At 48.3% G+C, this 21,148-nt stretch overlaps 1 protein-coding gene across 4 annotated transcripts in view; it reads right to left on the bottom strand.

The window, feature by feature from the left end:
• Positions 1-5,145: 5,145 nt before the first annotated feature.
• Positions 5,146-21,148, bottom strand: part of Ap3m2 (adaptor related protein complex 3 subunit mu 2) — a 29,457-nt gene continuing 13,454 nt past the window's right edge. For 3 of the 4 annotated variants that reach the window (XM_039094175.2, XM_039094177.2, XM_063275047.1), the window contains 7 exons: positions 16,826-16,997; positions 14,084-14,221; positions 10,494-10,579; positions 10,147-10,280; positions 8,627-8,834; positions 8,270-8,414; positions 5,146-7,222 (listed from right to left, as the gene is read on the bottom strand). In XM_039094175.2, coding sequence (XP_038950103.1) covers positions 7,122-7,222; positions 8,270-8,414; positions 8,627-8,834; positions 10,147-10,280; positions 10,494-10,579; positions 14,084-14,221; positions 16,826-16,997 — 984 coding nt within the window. In that variant the 3' untranslated portion in view covers positions 5,146-7,121. The remainder of the gene's footprint in view (positions 7,223-8,269; positions 8,415-8,626; positions 8,835-10,146; positions 10,281-10,493; positions 10,580-14,083; positions 14,222-16,825; positions 16,998-21,148) is intronic. The other variant, NM_133305.2, reaches the window with a different exon arrangement.

The raw sequence follows: 21,148 nt of genomic DNA, 5'->3' as shown, positions 1-21,148 counted from the left end.
CTGGTGCATATCTATTCAATTTCTTTTCTTTTTTTCTTTGAGTCAATTGAAAGACTTCCTTTCATTTAGTCAGCATGTGGAAATTCTGCGTACCCCCAAGGCAATATGCTGGGTGCCGCCTAGTAGAAATGGGCTGGGGCTGAGGCTGGAGAGGTAGCTCAATGGTTAAAGAGCACTGGCTGCTCTTCCAGAGGACCTGGGTTTAATTCCCAGCAACCACATGGCAGCTCACAGCTGTCTGTAACTTCAGTTCTAGGGGATCTGACTCCCTTGCACAGATATGCATGCAGTCAACACACCAATGTACATTAAAAAAATAAATAAATTTGAAGAAGAAATGGGGTTGGGAGATTTGGCATGGACAGGAGGCATTTACAGAAATAAAGTAGGATGGAGATGGTCACAGTGCAAAGGAGACCTCACTAGAACAAAGTTGTGAGATCAAGAAGGGGTTTGCGGGGCTGGGGATTTAGCTCAGTGGTAGAGCGCTTACCTAGGAAGCGCAAGGCCCTGGGTTCAGTCCCCAGCTCCGAAAAAAAGAACCAAAAAAAAAAAAAAAAAAAAAAAAAAAAAGAAGGGGTTTGCAGGAAAAGCAGGACTCAGGAGGGTCTTCATGCAATGGGTAAGATGGGGTTAGTGGGTGGATCCAGGGCAGCCGGTCCCCGAGACCCTGAATTTCACTGTTTGAAACAACAAAGAGACAGCAGAGATCGGGGACTGATCCACACTTTGTCTTAAGTGAAGTTTTAAAAATATGTCTTCTGCTATGTTTTATTTATTGGGGTGGGGGAGTTATGAGTGCCCCAGTGCACAGGCGGAAGTTAGAAGGTATTTGGCCGAGTCTTTTCACTTCCACCATGTGGATCCTGGGGGTTTGACCCACATTATCCTGACTTGGTGGCAGCATCTTTACTCACCAAGCCATCTTGCTGGCACAAAGCTACCACCTGCCACCACAGGGCTGAGGGTTGAACTGGGGACCCTGCATATGCTAGACAAGGTCTCTGCCACTGAGCTGCATCCCTGGTCTGTTAACTCTCGATCAGGACTGCAGATGAGATGCTAGCGACTCCAGAGACATAATGACTGTTTTGCTCCAGGAGGCGATAAACGGAAGACACATCTGGAAAATCAACCACACTATGACCACAGACTGAGCAGACAGCTGTGTTACTCTCTAGACAGTAACTACAGCAACACAAAGGAAGAAAACCCTGAGCCAGTTCTTACTGACCTAGCAACGGCTCAACCGATGATGGCTCAGACGACACGTTACTACCTTGGTTCCTCCCCCCACCCCCATTCTGTTTTGGTTTTCTACTCCCCAGAAACAATTAGCTCCCAGGTCAGTGCACACAAGCATGATGCTTCTGCCTGCCTCTCTAGCGCCCCCTTTCTTTAGTGTGTGTGATGTGGGTGTATGCAGGTGTGCACACATGGAGTATACAAGTCAGAGGAGAACTTTCGGAAGCCATTTCTCCCCTGCTGCCACAGGTTGGAGCATCAAACTTTAGGCCCATGTGGTGTGCACTCTCTGGGGCTCATCTTTCTCTGGCCCCTTGTACACTATCTTCCCAGTCACGGGATGCAACCTCTGTTCCAGCTTTCTTCACCGTGGCTTAGTTCCAAGAATCTATCTCATGATGTAATGTTTGCTTTCGGGTGTAGCTAATTAAATTTTTTTAGGAAGAGTCTTATCTCTCTAGGGTTTGTTGGTACTGCCCTGTGAGAGGCTCTTGGGAGAAAAGTAGTTTAAACTCACAAAAGACATTCACTGAAGCAGCCCAAGGACTTGATGGGGGAGGTGTCAGGTGATTTTCCGAAATCTCTGAAGTACCCAGACCAGTTCCATCCATTTGAGTCAGAGACTAAGTCACAGGTTTCTTGACTTCACAAAAGTCTGCCTTCACGCTCTGATCTAAGGTTTTAGACAGAAATGCATCTCTGCTCATTTCTGGAAAACACCGCTTAAGAGAGCAGTAAGCAAGGCTCCCAGGCCCGCTTGGTCGAAGCTGGCTTCACCCCTCCCCCACTGGAAGAGATTTTCTTTCGACACTAGGATTATTGAGACTGAAACCGAAGCTGAAAAGCCTCCTGGGATAGGAATACAAAGTCAAAAGGCCCCAGCATTCCTGAGGGGAGTCCTGGAAACCATACACAGATGGGGACAATTGCTCATTCTTGCAGGGAAGTGTCCAACTCGAGAGTCTTATGAATCATATTAAAGGGTCGGAGGAGCTCATCCCGGCCCAGTGCTGGTTAGGAAATGGAGGGTGCAGAGACTGGAATTCACCAGGAGAAGGGGATGAGTCAAAGGGAAAGTAAATGCCGCCCCATTATTCCTGGTTGATTAATAAAAGAGGGTAGCAGACCCATAGAGCAGCTATGATCCCGGTTAACTGCATGCTTGGTTTTGGTTGTCAAAGACCAGAGGAGCACAGAGCCTTGGTCCTGTCCCCCACAGAGCCCAGGCCTTGGCATCGCCAAGTATTACAGACTTTCAACTCCACGTGGAAAAGCTGGGGTACACAATCCTTAGTGTTTAAGTCTCCTTGGGTTTCTCATGAAGTTCGTTTTCAAAGCCACTAACAATTCATAACCGGTTCTGATGGCACCTAGTCACCTCCTACTGGCATAGAAGAAAATATAAGTTGATAAGGTTTCCTGCTCCCAGTGCCCCAACCCCCAACCATCCAGACCAAGGGAAGGGGTCCAGCAGTCAGCCCTGATCAGGAGGGAATGCGTTCCAAGATCCCAGTGGGAGTCTGAAGACAGACACAGAAAGCATCTTTTTCCTTTAAGTTGTATCCTACGAGAAGATACAGTTACAATGAGATCCAGTAAGACATTGGTGGTGAGTTAGCAGAAGACTTCAACCGCTACATTCAACGGGTGCCTCTTGTTCCAGAGAATCCCTGCTAAGTCTCCCTTCAGGCTCAGCACAGCATGTGAGAACAGAAGCAACCAGAACATAGGTTTTCTTCCCTGCCCCCCTCCCCCAACGATACCGATGCCTTTGTCATTCGCTGCCAAGGCACTGCAGTGTTGTTGCAACAGAACTGCATGCAGTCCGCCCCCCCCCCCCCAGTGCTTACAATTTCAGTTAGAAGTCTCCTCCTTACTGAGACCTTTACGTGTGATTTTTGTTCTTATTGGGAGCTTTGAATTTCTCACTGAGAGGAAACACTTTCTTTCAACCTTCTTGATCTTTCTTTTTTTTTTTTTTTTTTTGGTTCTTTTTTTTTTTTTTTTGGAGCTGGGGATCGAACTTTCTTTGGTCTATCCAACCCCATGGCATTTACTTGTGAATCAGGGCTACTAAATAAAATATCAGTTACCTGAGCACAGAGACTGATACTATGGGCGTTGATAACAGTGGAGACAGGCGGGCCCTTAGTGGCCAGTGAGCAAGAGAGTGTGGAGATGAGGGAGGGGCGAGGCGTGATCTGTGTCTAGGGAAAGATGGGTCCTGCCAGGGGGAGATGGCAAAGTCAGAGATAGACGTCATCAAGCTACTCAGAATAGTACACAACCTGAAAGGTTATCTGTTCCTGGAATTTTCCATTTAATATTTGCAAAATTGCTAGGGAAAGGGGAGGGCACTGTACTAGAGAAATGTTTGAGAAGTGGGCCAAAAAAACTGGATCCAAGAGTAAAGCCGCTTACAGCCAAACTCACACAAAGGAAGAAGAGACACCCCCCCACACACACACACAGGCTTGACTTCTTCACACAGGCTGTGGTATATAGAACCTGCCTTCCAACAGAGACATGTGTGTCAGGTCTAAGAGAAACAAAAACAGAACTTTTTTTTAAAAAACGTTCATTGGTGTTTTGACTCCATGTAAGTCTATGTGAAGCAGTTAGAGTTCCTGGAACTGGAGTTACGGACACGCGTGAGCTGCCTCGTAGTGGATGCTGGGAATTGAACCCTGATCCTCTGGGAGAACAGGGAGAACGGCTAGTGCTCCTTACCGCTGAGCCATCTCTCCAGTCCCAAAACCGAACTCTTAAGAAGCCCAACACGCTTCCAGGTAGTAAACGGAAGTCTGTTGGGGTGCACTCTGTGAGGGTTGTCTCTGTATATTCGACTGCTGATCGCTGCACCAGCAGAGAGCTGAGGGCTGGCCGGATTTTCGCATTGTTATTCTTATATGTCATCATTATCTGCCTCTGTACCTTGTAAATACCCTTCCTTCCTCCCTCACCTTTTGATTGGCTTAGCAAAGATCTGACAGCCAATAGCTAGGCAGGAAAGGGGAGGCGGGACTTATGGGCGGACCGAGAGAGCGGTAAATAGCCACATGGCGGGTCATAGGCTAGGATAAGAAGATTAAATTAGATGAGCTAGACGGGAGATTGCCCAAGGTAAAGGCCTAAGCTATACTAAAAAGTCTCTATGTCATTATTTAACCTCTGGCGGGTCCAAAAAGGCCCGCTATAGATGTCTAAACAATCGGTTTAGAAATGGAGTATCAGTGTTGATGTTGACTGGCAGGATTAGACGCCTCCTGGTGATCGGAATGAGGCTCGCTCCCCATATGTGTTTGGATTCTTGGTCCCCAGTTGGTGGAACTGCTTGAAAAGGATTAGAAAGTGTGGCCTTATTGGAGGTGGTGTGTCACTGGGGATGGGCCCCCGAGGTTTCAAAAGCCTACACCATACCCACTATGCTCTCTGCCTCCCGCTGGTGGGTGGAGATGTGTGCTCTCAGCTGTGCCTGCTATCTTGCCTTTGCTCTGGCGTCACGGACTCTAACCCTGTGGAACTGTAAGCTCAATTAAACACCTTTGATGAATTGCCTTGGTCGAGGTTTTTTTGTTGCAACAACAGAAAAGTAAGTCACCCCTGACGCCTGTCTCCCTTGGAAACTCTACAAGAGACACTTGGGACCTGGCAGTTCCCACCTCCTGCCCGTGTGGGGCACAGAAAAGGTCTGCTATGGGCACCAGGAGCTTTAATGGCATTGCCTTTTACAACCTGGTAAAATCATTAGGTTCCTCTGGACATTGGCGGCCACCAACCTTGCAAATAGCACCAAATGACCCATCTCCCAGGTAACTGGAGACTCGCCCTTTACACATGGTCTTACATGTCCCAAATGAGTGCCTTCTACTTAGTGAAGGGTAGTCTTAGTAGCCAGACTGAGTCCACAAGACTGGTAAAGCTTTATTAAGACTTCAACAGAAATGCTGCTTCCACACATGGACCACACACAGAGCGAGCAGCTATGGAGAGGCCCTGCACCACCTCTGCTGACAGCCACTAGGTGGGGACGGCGAGGCTTGGCTGTATCCACGGTGTCTGGGCCTGGGGAGCGCGTACTCCAACCCTGTCTCTGCCTAGAAAAACAAGCTATCCTGTGCTCTCGGGAGTAATGAGCCACACGTACAAACCTAAACACACACGGGGACCGATGCAAATAGTACCTATGACCCAAGAAACCTCGGAATCCCCCAGAGCCTGTGAAAGTGACCTGAAGTGTCCCCTGCAGCAGGGTGTGGGGCTACACTAGTCCAGATCCTGGTAAGGAACATCTGACTGTACACAGCGCAGTTCACCACACAAGGAAACCACAGAGTAACTCTACTGGGCAGCAAAAATAAGTCCTGGCCACAGCATGAGAGCACTAGCAAACAATAGAAACTAAGCAAGCACAAGCACTTAGACACGGGACTTCAGGGGAGAGCCCTGCAGACTGAAGCAAGCCGGTCTTCTCCCTCCAGGCACAATACAGAGCACAGGCTGCTCTAAGTTAAAAACAACACACACCCGCACCTTATGTGTTTAGTAAAATGACTAAAGGACACATTGAAACAGATTGAGAATACTCTGCTCCTTCAGCTGCTGGGTTTAAACTGGGGAGTAATGGGGAGCTACTTGTGGCCAACACTGCCTGCCCTCCTATGGTATTCTATTCAGAGGCTCAAGACACCTTTTTAGGTTGTAAGAACGGACTGGGAGCTGTCTGTCTGGAGACCGGAACAGACAGTGGGAAGCATTTGTGCACTCGCGCATGTCCTCGGTGGGTTCACACCTACTCAGGGGTTCTGATGGGACCTTCAGACAGGAAAAAGCAAGGCATAGGGCCAGTCCGGCCTCACAAACATTAATGTAATGGTGGTCACCGAGCATGGGCGTGGTCCCATGGGAGGTGAGTTCCACCTCGACTCTGCCACTATCATTCACAAGATCTGCCTGCACCGAGCACTGCTGTTTTGGGGGGCGAGCCCACCAAGGAGTCAGATAACCAGCAGAAGGCTGTAAGCTGCTCTGACAGGTAACCTTCCCACCAGGACGATGGGCCAGCGCAAACAGCGAGTGAGAATCTCCAGAGGCAGGCCGTGTGTGGCACCTTAGTCTCCAAAGGACGCTGATCCCACTGCAGTTTCAGTTCAAGCGTGGACTTGAACTTTGAAAGTCCTGGACATGCAAATCCTTTCTACACGTAAGAGGGGGTCAGAAAGAAACCACTGCGTTCTGCTCGTCCTAGCCCCTGGGGAGATTCTGATAACTGTTCTCACCAACTCTTCACTGTGACCTCTCTCTTCACAACTCTCTTCACACCAGCTTCTTGGTCTTGCCCCTCGTAGAGCAGATCTGTCTTGTATTGTGGACGGTACCAGGAATGAACCAGGGCTTGCACAGGACCCAGGTCGGCACTTGATCACCGAGTTACAACCCAGACCAATCAAATCTCAACTGCTCTTTCTTGGACTAACACCCATTTTTTTCTATTCTTTTTTTTTCTCTCTTTCAAATCTTTCTATCATAAAAAAAAATCAATATAGACATCTTCCATTGGGGTTAGGTGATTGAAACCAAACGTCAAAGGCCGGTCTTTTCCCAACGGCAACCGTGTTAAGAGGTGAAATGCAGTGCGACAGGCCACCACTCTCCAGCCCACACTCTAGGACTCAGTCAGTGCTGCGATGGGTTTGGCTTCGTTTTCCCTGAGGAACCTCCTGTCCCTCCATCACTTATGTGGTACTGAAGACAGAGGACAAAGGGGGCAGATGGAGCCTGAGGGAACTGACCTAAGAAACAGGCTGACATTTTACTTTTAGACAAGTAAGAAACGAAAAAGTGTTCGTGAGTGTTCCTTCACCAAGACTTTCCCTTCAGGTTCGGACTTGGAACTTGCCGGCTTTGGTCATGTATTTTATGCCCTTAAAGGGCTTGTACTTCTCTCCGTACATATCCAGACGGTTCACTTTGAGTCCTGGAGGGAGGGAGGAAGGGAGGAGTGAGTCGTAAGTATCTCCCAGGAGCGGCAAGCAGACAGTCTGGGTTTGTGTCAGCGCACACAGCAGGGTGTGTAGAAGACACTGTCTAACAAGCCTGTTCTGCCAAGCAGAGGCAGACAGCCCTGCAATCTCTCTACTCGCATTTACAGCAAAGGCTGTGTCAGCGGACGGCTCTCCTGGGGGAAGCCGTCTTCTCGGTGGACAGGGCAGAGAGGCAGGCACAGACCGCAGCAGGGGTGAGACAGAGTCACACGGTGTTTTGCTCAAGTTGTTCGACTGACTGAATGATAGCAGCATAATGAAAGGGACGGATCAATAAAGGCTTCCTAAAGACTCTTGCCCAACTGGACAAAAATCAGTTTGCCCATAGCATTATGGCCCATTAAGAGGTTTAAGAAAAAGAGCATCACTTAACTTAGTCATCTAAGTTAAGGAGTCTTTCAGAAAGGAAAAACAATGCTCTCTAGAGAGAGCCCATGTCTTTCTAAGGCTCTTAGGGGCCATTCTAAAAGTTAAACAAGAATAAAAGTGTTTTAGGAGCTGCCGGGACGTAACATACCCAGCAAATGGTGTCTCTTACTACTTTCTGAAGTACAGTGAAGTCTGGCAGTCTCTAAAGACGGTGCCAGCGAACACAAGTCTGCTGAAGTCAGGGGCACTCAGGGCTTATTTCTTCCCATTCCTGGTAAAAAATGGAGTAGCACCCTAATCCCAAACACCTTGGGCAGCTCAAACTGGCAACTCTACATGACCCAACAATGACCTGTGGAGACCTCTGTCAGCCCATGCTCATGGGTGCCCCAGACACTTTGACTCAGTCTTTATGGCAGCTTCTAAATAATCCGTACATTCTCCCCAGGAAGGGACTGGGAGGGATCTTACTAATGATCCGTATCAGGTAATAAAACCAGACCCAATACTATGCCCATCCTCAGGTAGCCCCGGGAAGACACTGAGGTCTGCCCCTGGCAGAAGAACACCATTTCCACTCCTTTCAAAACCACCCAAGGTGTGCTACTCACCAGAAATGGCCAGCTGCTGGATCTTGAACTGAAGGTTAATTGTAGGGTTCTCATCGGGTTTAGAAGCTCCGACCTGGAGACCCATTGTCCCCTTCAAACTTGGCAGCTTTTGCGGGTTTATTTTTCCTACATCCCAAGACAGCATCTTGGAAGGAAACATAAAAGAAAGTGGGTTTCCCCACACAACCGGAGTGGTGTCTTCATCTGAGCCACGGCCTCAAGGCGTCTGTCCACCTTCCATAGTATAAGCGACCTCTGATGGGAGGAGGGGGTTCCATAGAGAACCTCCTGTCAGAAATATCTGCCTTCCACCACATGCAGCCCGTGTGGACGGTGAGTCAAATGCCCAACCCCTACCTTTGTCACCGGGTCAAACGTGTGTGTCCCCTGGGATGGAGTGAGGCTCATGTTCAAGACTCCTTTGGGCATCTGGCTGGTTACAGTCACACCCTCTATGGTCTTCCCCATGGTCTGCTTCGGCCCCACTGTGATTTCAAAGCGTCCAAGTGAGCCACTGTCCCGGAAGCTGATGCTGTGTTTGACATAGACTGGAATGGCAACTAGGCTACAAAAGAGACAAAACACCTTCTTCAAAAAGAAAACAGTAGGGGCTGGGGAGATGGTTCAGCCCTTAGGACCACCTGCTGTTCTGGCAAGGACCCAGGACTCCAGTTCCAGCGTATCAGACAACAGACATGCATGTGAGATACAGACACACACATAAGCAAGACGCTCATAAAATAAAATAAAATAAATCTAAAAGAAAAAAGTGGGGAAAAAAACACCCTTTGGGGGCTGGCAAGCTATAGCACCAGCTAAAAGCACGGGCTGCTCTCGCAGAGGACCGAGGATTCCCAGCACCGGCATGGACGCTCACAAGAGTTCCAGTTCCAGGGGAGCTGACAGCCTCTTGTGGCCTCCACAGCAACCAGTCATGTATGCAGTGTACATACATGCAGTCAAACACTTACACACAGATAGCAGGTAAGAGACCTTTAAAAATAAAATACCCCCTTCGATATTCTCTTGATACCTTTTCTCACTTATTTAAAACTATTTTTATTTTTAAATGTACTGGGATGTGTGTGTGTGTGTGTGTGTGTGTGTGTGTGTGTGTGTGTCAGAGAGAGAGAGACAGAGGCAGAGAGAGAGAGAGAGAGAGAGAGGCAGAGAGAGATCTATACATGAATACTGATATCCTTGATATCCTTCTGCTTCACTGAGGTTGAATAACTTGCCTGGGACCTGGTCATATCTATAAGGAGAGGGGAGGTTTGAGCTGGGGTGATTGGATTCAGGCTGGAGGCACCAGGGAAAAGGCATTGGCCCTATCTCATTAGGATCCCAACTCCACTCAGTCTCCATACCTTCTACTGTAAAACAGAATTCCCAAATAAAGACGTATGTGAGACCAAAACGCACTGCACTAGAGTCTTTCAAAGCATGATTAAATGCTTTATGGAGGCCAAGGGATTTAAGAGGGATATGCGGAATATTCTAAGAAAAACATTCCTCCTTTGAAGGTGGCAACAATGTAACAGCAGCTGCTATGCTGGTAGCCCACACCTGCAGGCCCAGGAGGAGGGCTGTGAGTTTAAAACCAGTCTGGGCTGGTTTTGATGGACTCAGCAGACACCACTATGAAAGCTGTAATGGCAGCCTCAGTGACCACTCAGTGAAGCAAGGTCCACTCAAGTCCTCACAGAAAGACACTCACTATCCCCAGACAAGACACAGACAGGGTGGGGGAAAACAGCTCCCTGCACCAGCACAGCTTGGGACCTAAGGAGCTGGAACGTGAACCCAGGTAAATGGAGCCCAGGAGCCCATGGCTCCTCACTACAGACAGAGTTTCCACAGACACGGACTCTGCTTACTTCTGTGCACTGACGTGGTAGGAGAGCAGGCGGAAGTTGCCGTCAGGAGGGATGAAGGAGAGGATGCGCTCAGATTCCCAGCGCTTGAAACGGACACAGGGGTGGAAGCTAACATCATCCAGCAACCTGGGGTTCTGCAGAGCCAGGCGGGGAGAACAGAAAGTGGGGGTAAGCGCCCAGGTTTCCCTGGAAAAGCAATGCAGACGACATTTTCACTAAGCACATACACGCGTCCAAGGGCCGGGGTAGGCTTCGTGGCCACCCTGATTACTGCTTGTGCTAGCTCACTCTCATTCTTTCCAGAAACACCTCCTTGACATAAGGTGAGCAATGGCTCTGGGCATTACCATGAAGGACAGCGTGAGATCTGGCATCCCGGTCAGTTTAACACAGGCATCAATCACCCCTTGGATCTCAGCGGTGACTGTGGAACCTAAGAGGAAAAAGAGGAGGACTGCTGGGGACCACACAAGTCTCAGGTCTCGTCCGGCTGCCCTCCTCTGTCCGTCCTTCCTTCCTCCCTCCTCCCTGCCCGCCTCTCCTCTAACCACCCATTTCATTTATTCATCCAATCTGTCCATCATCCAAGCTCAATCTATGAACTCCAATAGAAGCATGGAGACAGCGACCAGTGAGAGATGTTCTAGAAGGGTTTTGCACGGAGTGCCAGTCACAGAGCACCAGCAACTTAACTAGTGGTCCAGATAAGTTTAAAGATTTGCTTAAAGAGGCTGACCTCCAGGAGCTCAGCTGCCAAGGCTGAGGTTGCCCCTGGTCTTCACCCTACAGATCCCTGTCCACACATCTTCAGACTTCTCCCTCTACAAGCAATCCGCCCTCTCCCCATTCCTCCTTCTCTTTCCCTCTCTTCCCCTCTCCATCCTCCTCCCTCTCTTTCTCCCCCTCCCTCCCTCTCTTAATCTTCCCTTCCGTCCTTAGCTGCTCTTCTGCTACACATGTGGGCCTCTGCGTGTTCTAATGTGCACTTAGGCCAAGTCTGTCTTGTCTTACTCTCCTTGCTGACCTTAGCTTCAGTCTTGACCACACCCAATTATCGAAGTCTTTCTCTTTTTAATTGGAAAAAGATTGTTTCTAATCAATTTTCTCCCCAACTCCTCCCAGATTCTATCTACCTCCCTACTCACCCAACTCTATGCCCCTCTCTCTTTATTTAAAAAAAATAATCCGGGTTGGGGATTTAGCTCAGTGGTAGAGCACTTGCCTAGCAAGCGCAAGGCCCTGGGTTCGGTCCCCAGCTCCAAAAAAAAAAAAAAAAAGAAAAGAAAAAAAAAATCCAAATGCAAACAGAAAAACCCCATAAAAACACAAAATTGGAAACAGAAGTCCAATATAACAAAAGAAACATGCCCAAACAAAGCTATAGAAGACACAAGTCAACAGAATTGAATTCATTTTGCACTAGCCGTCTACTGCTGGGCACGGGCCAGCCCTTGGTGTGGTTACTATACCCAGTGAGACTCCATTGGAGAAGACTTAGTTTTCCTCTGCAAGTGGTTGTCAGCTGTAGATCGCTTTGGTTAGGGGTGGGAGCCCGGTCCCCATGACAGTCCTGGGACCCTGTGTGGCCTGCATCTGTGCAAGCCCTGTGTCACCCTGCACTTCAAGGTCAGCCTTACTCCTGACCAGGGGAGGACTGTCCAGGTGTCATCAGTGCTGCAAGCTCATTGCCAGCTGCAGATTCGCTCTGACTCCCTCATGGCCCCAATTCTGGAGTTTAAGGTGGTACTATCCATGCAGATGCCTCAGCCAGGTGTGCACGGCCAACTCTCACCCCTTCTCTCTCCACGTCTAGCTTAATACTATTTTTGTAGGTCAGGCTGGTCTTGAACTTGCTCCTTGTGCCTCAGCTTCCAAGTTCTGGGATAAAAGGTAAGCCACTCTGTCTGGGAACCAACTCCTCTCTTCCTGGAGATATTTATTTACTGGACACCTGCACTTTGAATTGGAACTTTAGTCACAACCTCCTAATAGTGTCCCTGCCTCTAGCCCACCTCACTGTAGAACAGTCTCCCACACTATAAGGAGACTAGCTGTGGTGGTTTGAATATGCTTGGCCCAGGGAGTGGCACTATTAGGAGGTGTGGCTTTGTGAGTGTAGGTATGGCCTTGCTGGAGGATGTGTGTCATGGTGGGGTTGGGCTCTGAGACCCTCCTCCTAGCCACATGGGAAACAGTCTTCTATTTGACTTCAGAACAAGATGTAGAACTCTCAGCTCCTCCAGCCCCATGTCTGCCTGGACCCTGCCATGCTCCCACCTTGATAATGGACTGAACCTCTGAACCTGTAAGCCAGCCCCAATTAAATGTCCTTATAAGAGTTGCCTTGTTCACGGTGTCTCTTCAGAGCGGTAAAACCCTAACAAAGACACTGGCCATTGGTTTGGTTTGTTTGTTCATTTTTTAAGACAAAATCTCACTATAGAGCTATGACTGGCCTGGAACTTAGAATACGGACTAGGCTGGCCTCGAATTGACAGAGAACCACCCACCCACTCCTCAGAGTGCCGGGGTTAAAGGTGTGTCCCACCAAGCCTGACACAAATCGCCACTCTAACAAAAAATGTTAAGATATTTTCCTGTATTTTTATTCCGTGGTTATGGGCTATTGCAAGTTTTGTCTGTGCACCACTGTGTGCAGTGCCAATGGAGGCCAGGAGAGGGCGTCAGATCCTCTGGTATGGGAGTAACGGCCAGATGGAAGCCATCCTGGAGTTCAAGCCAGCAGAGGAACAAGGCTCCTAACTGCTGAGCCAGCTCTATAGGGTCAATTAAAAAAAAATTTAATGGGGGCTGGGGATTTAGCTCAGTGGTAGAGCGCTTACCTAGGAAGCGCAAGGCCCTGGGTTCGGTCCCCAGCTCCGAAAAAAAGAACCAAAAAAAAAAAAATTTAATGGTGATATAAAATAACAAAATGTAAAAACCTTATGCTCTGTGAATTTCAAGCACAAATACATATAAATATGATCCACATCAAACACAGAGGAAACTTTCTAACATGACAATGTGCTCCTCCCTCTCCTTCCAAGCTAATGGCATCCCCCTTAGTTCTGACTCCTATGACCTCAGATTGCACCCGCTTTCAAGTTTCACTAAGTGCAATTCGCTGTATACAGCATCCGACGCTGTTTTCCCCAACAGTCTAAGAACCACTCGTGTTGCTGGGTGAACCAATTGTTCTTTTTCCACTGGATGACCATATCAAAGCTTACTGATCATTTTTTTTTTCGCTAACGGACAGTTGGGGTGTTTCTCATATGAAAAACTGTAGCCGGCCCAGTTCTAAAGCTTCACAGGTTCCTTTTCTCCTCGCGCCTGCGCCCCTCGATCCTGGCGCGTTCCTGTGAATGCCGCTGAATGGCGGCTCTCAAGCGGGATCTCAAGCGCTGCAGGTTAGGACTTCCGTTTACTCTGCTGACAGCGCGAGGCTACGCCCACGGGCCTGCACCTCCATCACCTGGACCCACTGAGCTATGAGCAAGCTTCCAACAGCAGTCAGTGGGTGGGTAAGTGCCTGGTTATGAAGGCTCCCACGTGCTCAGAACTGTTGACTTAACTGAAGCGAACAGGAAAGAACCTTGCCATTCCGACTCTAGCCCTGCCTCCAGTCCCGAGAAGCCAATACTGCCAAATGGGACACCTAACCAACGAGAGTGCACTTTGCACTGCCCCCTCTCCCCCATTTCTTTCATAGTTTCCTGAACCAGCGTCTGGCTGCACAGCCCCAGATGGCCCAGAAATCTTGATCCTCCTGCCTCAAATCCAATGACTGGTACTGACCGCCAAATTCCTCCTTGTTACTCCTTGTCCCACTTCCCCACCCATAATCCTGTTTCTTCAGAAGTCCCGCCAAGGGCGATGTGTAAGAGACCCGGCTACTTCATCACGCGCACTCAGGGAACACCCACATGGTACCTACCTGATTTGTCAATGATGGCGTCTATCTCTTCAACCACGTCGAAATAGGCCTCGTTGTTGGTATATTTCACCCCAGTCCGTCGCCAAGGCACCACCGACAGCTGCCCAGTTGGAAGCTGGTCGCCCACATTGGTGCTTCCTGAGACAATTAATACTGGTAAACTAGAATCAAATTGGTACTTTAATGCCGGTTTGGATCGAACAACCTAAGGATATTCCCCATACAAGTTTCCGTGTCCCTGTTACTCGTGCAACACCATATGGGAGATAAGCCTTCCCTTTCTCCTAAGTAGGACAGCCCCGTCTATTTTTACAAGCCATTGTTGCCATCTGGTCTGCTGCCTGGAGCAAGGCTTGGAGGGAGAGCCGCCTGAGGGGTGGATATCATATTCTGAATTTGAGAGTAACTGAAGGATCTCAAATTCCACGATAGCTCAGATAATGTTCTGTGTTTCAGTAGGGCTGGGTACCTACACACTGACACAACACCATCATCAGTGAAACACTGTTGTAGTTTAAGGCAGGTCCTCAACACGGGTGGGGACCTGTGTCAGGCTCGCACTGAACAAAAGAGACCCGCAGCCAGACCCCACCCTATCCCTGCATCCGGGCATCGGTTCCCGCTACCCTGCTCCCGCAGACATCAAGGCTTATTTTAGATCGAACCGATGACTGCAACTAATTTAAATCCTATTTCTTCTTCCCACTGCCTATATCTTTTTACTCTAAAGAAAGAACCCCTAAACACATGAATAGTCAGAATATGTATAGAACATTACAGCTTTTCAAAGCGGTGTCTCATGGGAGATTTACCTACAGCTGATGAGATGGGGGACCTAAAACTGAATAACAAAGCTCTCCCAAAGGCTTTAAGGTTTCAACTAAACTCAGAATGTTGCAAAACACAACTGGGTTGGTACTGTTCTTTTTTTTTAAATCATCAAAACAGCATTGCATGTATCTGGGACACTACATGTTTCTGGCACATGCTCATGTACTTGGTACACTGCATGTATCTGGCACAACCCATTTTCTCTCAGGCTCCTTTGGAAAAAAAAGTGAAAATTTGTTTTGTCTCCTCCGAGGTGGTAACTTTTCTGAGTTCCTGCCTCAAGCGCCACGGGAACTTGATGCCTCTCGATGGATGACAGAGCAAATCTAATCCTTCTGTGATCCCTTCACAAAAGTGTCCTGTCCCCCTTCGTGGTTGTATTTCCCAAAAATTAGTTTGTCGAGTTTGCTGAAACCCCCACTTACATTATAACTAAATCAAAACATTTCCCACGGCAATGGCAACGGCCATAACAAAGCGAAGTACAAGTAACAGGTTTCCAGGGGCTGCTTTCAAGGCAGAGCCTGCAAACTCACGGGCGCTTTCATCACGGAGGGCTGCAGGGCCAATCAGAGGGACTCTTCAAGTCCGTGTGGAGAGACGCAAAAACCATCTCAATACAGAAACGAACAAAGGACACAGAACAGGCTGCCACAGAGGGTGGAAACCTTCCTGGTAACAAGACTGTGTGGAATGAAACACCAATGTCCAGAACCCACACCCTCAGGCCTTAGTAGGGTCTCGACCTTAGTAGGGCTGGCCGCAGTGGGTCAGTTCTACAACAGAAAGCCAAGGCTGCCAGGAGTTTCCGGGCCTGGTGTGTGAGAGTCTCTAAAACCCCTTAGCCTGGCTCCTCCTCTTCCAGAACTGAATAAACAAGACTCAAAAACAAGGGCTGGAGAGATGGCTCAGCGGTTAAGAGCACTGACTGCTCTTCCAGAGGTCCTGAGTTCAATTCCCAGCAACCACATGGTGGCTCACAACCATCTGTAATGGGATCCAGTGTCCTCTTCTGGTGTGTCTGAAGACAGCTAGAGGGTACTCATATATATTAAATAAACAAATCTTTAAAAAGACTCAAAAGCAAGAATCCTATGTTTTGAAAGGATAAAAAGAAATTCAGGACCATCAGGGGCTGGGTGACAGCCAGGGTCCGTCGGACATAGGAAAACACCAATCATTAACAATAACGTCAGTAGATCACAGTGGGTGCTCATAAAACATTGATAAGAGGCATGATTTTAAAAAATATACATGCTATCATTTAGAAGTATTTTATCAGGGTGCTGGAGCGATGGCTGGTCAGTTAAGAGCACTGGCTGTTCCTTCAGAAGACGGGTTCAACCCTCAGGACCCACACGGCACCTCACAACTGTCTGCAACTCCAGTTCCAGGGGATCCAGTGCCCTCTTCTGGCCTCCTCAGGGGACCAGGCCACACACGGTACTCAAACACACATACAGGCAAAATTAAAATTTAAGTAAAAATGTATTCTATCTGTGCATCACTTACCTGTTTAAAAGAAATAAATAAATGCATACACTATACATGTGTACAAATATTAAAAGTAGTTAAATTTGGAGATTTTCATGTTCTCGTATTTCTGAAGTTTCTGACTAATCATATTTTCCCCTTTAATTGGAAGAAAATCCTGTTAAATAAGGGTTTTTTTTTTTCCCTTCGGAGCTGAGATTACATGCTAACGCCAAGCGCTGTGCCGCCAGGAGCTACATGCAATTGAAGTACAATTATAATTATTAATTCAACTATAATTATAATTTCCACACACGACTATAATTTCAGGTTAGGTCCCCAGCACATGAAAGATAAGACGAGACTCCCAAGAACCCAGAGATGCCAGGGGTGGGAGCCTGGGCTCCCGCAGCCCCACCCCCACCCCCCGGGTCACACCTGTGATGGTGTTGACTACTGTCCGGAGAATGGTGGGAGGCTTTATCAGCTCCTTGAGGATGTTCGACTCCGTAGCCAAGGGGAACCCATTGTCCAGCATCTCTTCCAACACCTCGTAGACCACCACCACGTTGTCTTTGATCACTGGCTCAGAGCAGACCCCGAAATAGTCCTGAAGACACAGAAGCATACTGATCACCCAGACGGCAGGGAGAGGTGAAACAATATTCGTGACAGGAGGGACCTGCCTGTCCATGGCGTTCAGGATAGGGCCTCCCTTCTCCTGGGCGGCCTGGCTTAGGTTAACGACCAGGACTGGCGTCTGGTTATCTGTGCTGTCAGTAGACAGAGGAAGCCAAGCTCTTTGCATTGATTCCCTTGGCTTGATGAAAATGTAACAGAGCATAGTCTAGACTAGATGTGCTCACGTACAAAACATGTGAGCCCTGCAAAGCTGCAGAAGTGGCGTGGAATTGTACAGAAAACCTTTGACCTGCTGTTATGTTCTTGAAACTCACTCAGGAAAGGATAGAATGGGGAGTGGGACTAGCCCAGCAGAGGGCCTCTTTAGAGCATCCCTGAAGTTGGGATTTCCAAACGGCTGTCATTTAAAGGGCTAATCGCACAGCGAACGTATGTATCCACGGTGTGGGAAAGCAGGGCAGACCTAGATCATGCTCTTCCTGTCCTCTCTCCCCTTTCTAGTGCTCTGGATCAAACCCAGGCTCTCATAGGCTATAATCTTAAGTGTCCCTTGTTAGCTCTTCTGGGTCCTGATTGGATGGCACAACGCAGTAACACTATGTGCACGCACAAACTAGACATGATAGGGATGACAACAACGGCGAGCGGGTGTGTGGTCAGTTGGTGTCTGTTGCTCAAGGTGCCAGGCCTGGCTCTTCCAGGGCCTCCAAGATGGCTACACAAATTACTGAATGGGGGAAGTGAAGGGCACACTGAGAAATCCTGCTCTACTCACGGACGTCGCTGACTGCTAAGATGAAGCCGGCCTCCTGACTCTTCTATCTGAAGACACCGGCAAGGTCTACTTCATTCTTTCTTCTCCAGGTCACACCCCTGAGGGTCTTCACACCCCTGAGGGTCTTCACACCCCTGAGGGTCTTCACACCCCCGAGGGTCTTCACACCCCTGAGGGCCTTCACACCCCTGAGGGCCTTCACACCCCTGAGGGTCTTCACACCCGAGGGCCTTCACAGCTCAGGTAAAGGGATGGGCCACAGGTCGTGTCATTGCCTGGCCCTTAAACTGATTCTATGAGATACAGCCTAAACTACACCAGACAGTGATAGGCATCAGTGAGAGTCCAAGGTAAACTCAAGATAAAATTTTAGGGATATATCCCGAGAGAGAGAGGAGGGGGGGAGAGACACACACACACAGAGGTGTGCGCAAGCATAATTGAAGGAAAATACCATGTTTCCTTCCCAACAGTGATCTCAATTGAAAAATGAGTACTCTTCTCAGGAGGTTCTATAAACCAAACACAACATAGAAAACTACAGTTGGCAATTCTGCCACAGGGACTCCATCGCCTCCAAGAACAAGGAACAGATATTACAAGAGGAGAAACACTAAGCTAGGTTCTAAGCTCCACGCTGGCCCACTTTCCCCAGAGGCTTCGAAACTGAACTCAATTCTACTTCCCCAGGTTCCTGCGTGGTTTTAATTGTTTCGTTTTTGTTGATTTTTCTTTGTGTACGGGCATTTGTAATGTCTGTCTGCACAGGTTCACACGGTGCCCACAGAGGCCAGCAGAGGGCAGCAGATCGCCTGGAGCTGAAGCTACAGAAGTTGTGAGCCACTGTGTGAGGGCTGGAAATGGAGCCTGGGTTCTGAAGACCCGTTAGTGTTTTTTTTTTTTTTTTAACTGATGAGCCGTTTCTCAAGCCTCACCTCTGCGGTTTTAAACAATTTCTTTTGCTTCCTGGCTTGCAGTAAGTTATACGGTAATTGGTATGACAGCACACCGTTAAGTTGTGTATGGGTAAAGTACTTAGAAATCACAGCAGGGGCCATGGAGGGCAGCTTAACAATTAACTACTGGATTCTTCTGTTCGCTCCATATTCTGGGCTTGGAATAGTTGGGTTTCCACAGTGTATAGTTGAATCGAGGATTGGAATTCCAGAACAGTATTTTGAGATAAAATATGCTTTGGTTCTCTTACAATGAAAACGGTCCTAACCCTGTAACGTGGGGGTGAGGAATGTGGACAGAACAAACTTGCTCCCACTGGGTCATCACGAGCTCCTCCCCTTTGCAACCATAATTCTTTTTTTTTTTTTTAAGATTTATTTAATGAGTACACTGTAGCTGTCTTCAGACACACCAGAAGAGGGCATCGGATCTCATTACAGATGGTTGTGAGCCACCATGTAGTTGCTGGGATTTGAACTCAGGACCTCTGGAAGAGCAGCCAGTGCTCTTAACCTCTGAGCCATCTCTCCAGCCCCCGCAACCATAATTCTTATTTGCATGTGGCTAACTCCAGACCCCACATGACAGACAATTTAAACCAAAGAGCCCTTCTCCTAATCTAATGCAAATAGACACGGACAGTAAAGTCGGGTGAATCTGTGCTTCAACCACGCTCCCATGTTGGGACAACTCACCTCCTCTCCCTGGTTCCCATTGGGCAGTGTTCTCAACCTTCCTTCAATATAACTCCTCATGTTGTGGTGACCACCACCCCCACCATAAAATCATTTTCATTGCTACTGTAGCTTTTCTACTGTTGTGAATCGTAATGCAGACATCTGATATGCAACCCCTGTGAAGGGGTTGTTTAACTCCTACAGGTGTCATCTCCACCACAGGTTGGGAACCACTGTCTGAGAGCTACAAACCAAAATGAAAACTACAGCATACCTCACATCCTCACAAGAACGGAAAACCAAGACAGGAACTCAGGCCAGCACACAGGCTCCATGTACTCAACTCATTCAGAAGGAAGGCTGAACTCGCCAGTGACCCCTGTGCCAGGAGCAGCTCAGGTAAGCGCCTCTTGGCTTTTCCTCTTTGTTCTCTTAGAAAACTTGATGCTCGTCATTTCTGGACACAACTCAAAGCAACGTAGCTCGCAATGGTTAGCATAAACTTCACGGTGCTAAAGAAATAATCTGAACTCTATGGGTGGTGGTGACCCACATCTTTAATCGCAGCACTTGGGAAGTTGAGGCAAGCGGATGTCTGTGAATTTGAGGCTGGCCCAGGTCTACATCGTGAGTTCCAGGACAGCCAGGACTACGCAAAGAAATCCTGTCTCAAAAAAACCAAAAACCCTGTCTCAAAAAACCAAAAAAACTGTGTGTGTGTGTGTGAGTGAGTGTGTGTGTATGTCTGAGTGTGTGTGTGAATGTGTATGTGTGAGTGTGTGTGTGAATGTGAGTGTGTGTGAGAGTGTGAGTGTGTATGTGAGTGTGTGTGAGTGTGTGTGTGAATGTGTGTATGTGTGTGAGTGTGTGTGAATGTGAGTGTGTGTGAGTGTGTGTGTGAGTGTGAGTGAGTGTGTGTGAGTGTGTGTGAGTGTGTGTGTATGTGTGTGTGTGAGTGTGAGTGTGTGAGTGTGTGTGAGTGTGTGTGTGAATGAGTGTGTGAGTGTGTGTGAGTGTGTGAGTGTGTAAGTGTATGTGTGAGTGTGTGAATGAGTGTGTGAGTGTGTGTGTGTGAGTGAGTGTGTGTGTGTGTGTGTGTGTTATATGAACTCTAATTTTTGAGCAAAGTTAAGACCATACACTCATGTACAGTGGGTGGCTCTCTCATGAAAGAGGCTTAAAAGCATCTAATTGGCTCTTTTGAACACAGCCAACTAAGAAAAATTGGAAGAATCTTAGGGTGTGAGCAATGCTCAGTTTTGATTTTTAAAAATGCTCTAAACCCAAGCTAAGTAAGATGGAGACAATATTATAAAATATTTTTACAAAACGGCATGAAATGCCAAATGGCTTGTGCCTATAAACCCAACACTCAGAAGGCTGCAGAAGGACTGCTGCACAGCTCAGGCTAGCCTGGGCTACACAGCTCAGGCTAGCCTGGGCTACACAGCTCAGGCTAGCCTGGGCTACACAGCTCAGGCTAGCCTGGGCTACACAGCTCAGGCTAGCCTGGGCTACACAGCTCAGGCTAGCCTGGGCTACACAGCTCAGGCTAGCCTGGGCTACACAGCTCAGGCTAGCCTGGGCTACACAGCTCAGGCTAGCCTGGGCTACACAGCTCAGGCTAGCCTGGGCTACACAGCTCAGGCTAGCCTGGGCTACAGGATGAGAGCCCACCAGAGGTGTGGTTCTCTTATGGTTTATATACAT

Source organism: Rattus norvegicus, chromosome 16 (assembly GCF_036323735.1).
Source record: "Rattus norvegicus strain BN/NHsdMcwi chromosome 16, GRCr8, whole genome shotgun sequence".
NCBI lineage: Eukaryota > Metazoa > Chordata > Mammalia > Rodentia > Muridae > Rattus > Rattus norvegicus.
The sequence above is the reverse complement of the archived record's forward strand: the minus strand, read 5'-3'. Positions and strand labels throughout refer to the sequence as shown.